General features: G+C 39.0%; 1 protein-coding gene across 1 annotated transcript; it reads right to left on the bottom strand.

Moving 5' to 3' along the window:
* Nucleotides 1-919: 919 nt before the first annotated feature.
* LOC136699312 (uncharacterized) lies at nucleotides 920-3112 on the bottom strand. Its single transcript, XM_066673968.1, has 3 exons — nucleotides 3050-3112; nucleotides 2501-2607; nucleotides 920-1639 (listed from the first exon to the last, which is right to left on the bottom strand). Exons 1-3 carry the CDS (start codon nucleotides 3050-3052, stop codon nucleotides 1054-1056), a joined length of 696 nt encoding a protein of 231 aa, XP_066530065.1. The 5' UTR covers nucleotides 3053-3112; the 3' UTR covers nucleotides 920-1053.
* Between the last annotated feature and the right edge of the window lie 685 nt (nucleotides 3113-3797).

The raw sequence follows: 3797 nt of genomic DNA, 5'->3' as shown, positions 1-3797 counted from the left end.
TGATGAACACAGGAGGGTGTATAACCTAAGGGCTGCAGTGAAAAATCTTTTATTAACAGCCACAGTAATGACTTTACAGAAACAAGAATGGCTTCTCCTTTCTGAGGTCTTGTAATTTAATAACAATTTTGTTTTTTTACAACTATATACATGACACTATAGAATAAGAGCCTCAGACTTCATAATGTTTCATCAAATAACACATATGTTGATGAGGAAGTTATAAACATAATAAGACTGTTCTCCACTGTTCTTTAAAACTCATGTTTATGAAGTAACTTTGGTTCTGATTCATTAATAAAGTGTAAAAGCAGTTCCTTTGGAGTCAGACAAATAAACCCTGCATTTATAAAGAGTTTATATTAATACAGGATTCAAAGGAAGTGTGAAGAGTAAAACCAGACACACACAGGATAGACATAAAAATGAACCCTTTAAATAACAAATAATTTAAAAACATAAAGATTAAAGCCATTTAATGATGTTATAACAGAAATAATTATTTCATTATGAAGCTCAGCCTAGAGAGGATTTTAAAAGTCAATAATAATCAGTGACTAGAAATCAATGTCAGTTTTTAGAACTAAGTAATGAATGTTTTGACAGAATCTTTGTGCAGACCATTAGGAAATCACTGTGTAATATAAACATTGTTATGATCTCAGAAAATATGTAAATGTTGTTGGATTGTTGCCGTTAATACAAAGGTATTGAGATTTTTTTTGAAATTCTGTTTGAAATTGGATGTACATCAACAAACCAGTGTTGCCTTTAGGCTTCATAGATGTGGTGTAGAAGGACAGTCCTGTCTCGTCTCCTGCAGAGGGTCGTGTATTTGGTGAGAGCTGATGGACTGAGGTGTGTGTGTAGTTTTACTGACACAGGAAACAACAACAGACTCTAAATGCACAAAGTGTTTATTGCTGAATGCAGAAGCAGTGGTGGAGTACAGACAGCAGAGCGTCATCAATGAAGATGATGCTTTTATAAACACATCTCTTTGGGATTCAAATTATTTAATTGAATACAGTTGAAAGTGTGTTAGCCACAATTCTAATTAACCGTGCACCGAGCATCAACTACATTGTTGTTATCAACACAGCGAATACACCCAGTGTTGTCACAGCGGTGCACAAGGACTCTGTCATTCACAAGCTTAATGTTGTCTTTCCACATATCACCTATAATATCAAGCCGCCAAACCCGATTGAAAACAAACGCTTTCGGACCGTTATGGTTTCTGAACATGTCGAGGGCAGGGATGATACTGTGGGGTCCTGTAGGTGTTGAACAGGTTTTCACACAGGGAGAGTTGAAGGTGTAAAAGACCACACAACCGCTAGGGTCTTTATTCAGGAGTTTCTGCATGAGTGGGTCGTCTGGGGAGATATTTGGTGGGTTTGATCTAATCAGCAGGAGGTACTCTGAGTGGTAGTAGAATGATTTTCCAGGGATTGGTTTGGGTCTGGCACCAATCAGCTGCTGGCCGTTGTAGACCCTCGCATCACTGTTCATGGCATTCTTCACCGTCTGTGAGACATCACCTGAGAGGAAGTTCTGATCAGGTACTGCACCAGCAGCACACTTCGCTGCTGGGACATTAATGGCCACTGCAAACTGATTATCACCACTTCCATAACTTAGAACAGACAGAAAGATGAAATTAATCACTAAGAGAAACCTTTTAAACATTGTTTTTGTTTTTATTTTGATGTGTGTGTGTGTGTGTGTGTGTGTGTATGTGTTGGATGGGGGGTTATTAGTCACACCAACAAACAACACCTGAGTGGAGCAGCATATTATTGTGCAATAATTTGTCATTGCACAATGTACAATGTAATGTGTCTTCAGCATTTAACTCATCTGTAGCAGTGAACACACACACACACTAGTGCACTAGGGGCTGTGAACACACACCCAGAGTGGGGGCGCAGCCATTCCCGGTGCCCAGGGAGTAGTTGTGGGTTCAGTGACGACTTGCTCTAGGGCCCCTCAGCTGTGGATGTTCCTGCTGGTCCTGGGAATCGAACCGGCAACTTCTGGTACCAAGCTCGGTCTCTAACCATTAGGCCACGGCTGCACCCTATTTCTCTGGTCAGATGAATTTGTTTAACTTGTTTGGCTCACATTAGGGTCAGAATGTTTTGTGTGAACCTGGCCAAGATGCCATAGTGCCAGTGAAGAATGGTGGAGGTATTGTAACGTGATAAGTAACTAAGTACATGTACTTTTTTACTGTTCTTACATTTTATATTTTTCTTTACTTGGATTTTTCTGTCACTTAATACTTTTACTTTAAGTAAACATAGGATAATTTATTATAATACTTCTACTTGAGTATAAAACATTAGTCATACTTCATACTTTTACTTAAGTAAGGGACTTGGCTACTTCTGCCACCTCTGCTGTACTGGTAGGTATTAGGCATTGCTATAATTAATCAGGTCTACAACCTAAATTCAGTGAAATATAAAACTTTCTATAAACGTGTACATCTCACTTGTTCTGGAGGTATCTGATGATGAGTGGAAGATTTCCAATGTCAACACTGATAGCAACAGAGAGCAGAGAGAGGAGGACGAGTCCTGTCAGCACACCACAACGCACCTGGACAAACACACACTAAAATATTACCACCTCAACTGTGTGTTTCTGTGTGTTTTTAACATAAAACTGAAATATCATTGTGGAGCAGGCCGCTTTAAATGGATTATCAGTGTTTAATATTAGTGTTTTTGTTAGGGACTGTTATAATAAAAACATAATAGTACTTTAATTGTTTACAGTGCAGATCCGTACACTGCTCCCAAAAGAACCATGTGAAAATCAATGAGCAGCAAACTGACAAAAGCACTAAAATATGAACAAGAGTTTGTACAAAATGCACAGCTTTGTAGATGGAATATTTATATTTTAAACTTAAATTTAAGGAAATTAAACAAAAGCAGTTTATGTAAATAAAACCGTTTTTGACAGATTGGTGCTCCACTGATAAACTCTGACAATAAACAAATCTAAGCACAGATAGAGTTACAGAGAGAATACTTGCCATGGCGCTGGGCTGTAGCTGGAGAGAAGTGATGCAGGTTTGTGATGAACACACACAGGAGGAGAGGGTGTGTAGCAGGGGGCTGAAATCTGAAGCCCTTTATAAACTGACAGAGTGATGACTTCACAGAAACAATAAGCAGAACTGCTTCGATTTCTTCTTTCTTAAGAAATCAGATGCTGTAATTTCCAAGTACGTGTGAACATCGTAATTTATCGGTGACAAAAACAATCCCTGGCATAAACCTGTATCTTGTTATTATAGCTACGTACACAGTGCTTCAGGACTCAAACATAGCACAAAAAGTAATGAAATGTGTGTTTAGTAGATTATCTCTTTGTTGTAACAATGCTTCTTTACAATAAATGTTATACCGTTAGAGCCTGTTAATTTCCATTTTACATTTGTAAGGAACATGCATTTGTGGGATGAGCAGTAGAGCTGAGTGTATGGGTTGTGCCCAAGCTCATTCTGCCATTGACTCGTTTGGTGTGTGGTGGCTGCATGATTAATGTTTGAAGAAACAAGACTTATTGGCAATTTAATAATTTATTAATTTAACAAACAGGAGCCTCAGTAGTGTGTGTAAGAACCATACAGAGCCACAACAGCCTCCACCTCCTCCTCATGCTGGTCACCAGCCTGGTCACACACTGCTGTGACGAGTCAGTCACCGTGGTTGTGTTGGTCACTCTGGCACTAACAGTACGCCCAAGCTGATCCCACAAGTGTTGAGTGAGGTTGAGGT

This window comes from Hoplias malabaricus, chromosome 1 (genome assembly GCF_029633855.1).
Source record: "Hoplias malabaricus isolate fHopMal1 chromosome 1, fHopMal1.hap1, whole genome shotgun sequence".
In the NCBI taxonomy this organism is placed as follows: Eukaryota; Metazoa; Chordata; class Actinopteri; order Characiformes; family Erythrinidae; genus Hoplias; species Hoplias malabaricus.
The sequence above is the reverse complement of the archived record's forward strand: the minus strand, read 5'-3'. Positions and strand labels throughout refer to the sequence as shown.

Bases quoted from the DNA above. Each gene is read 5' to 3' on its own strand.
- LOC136699312 (XM_066673968.1), bottom strand. The intron at 1,640-2,500 runs GTGAGATGTACA...GTCTGTTCTAAG, and splicing joins ATCAGATACCTCCAGAACAA to TTATGGAAGTGGTGATAATC.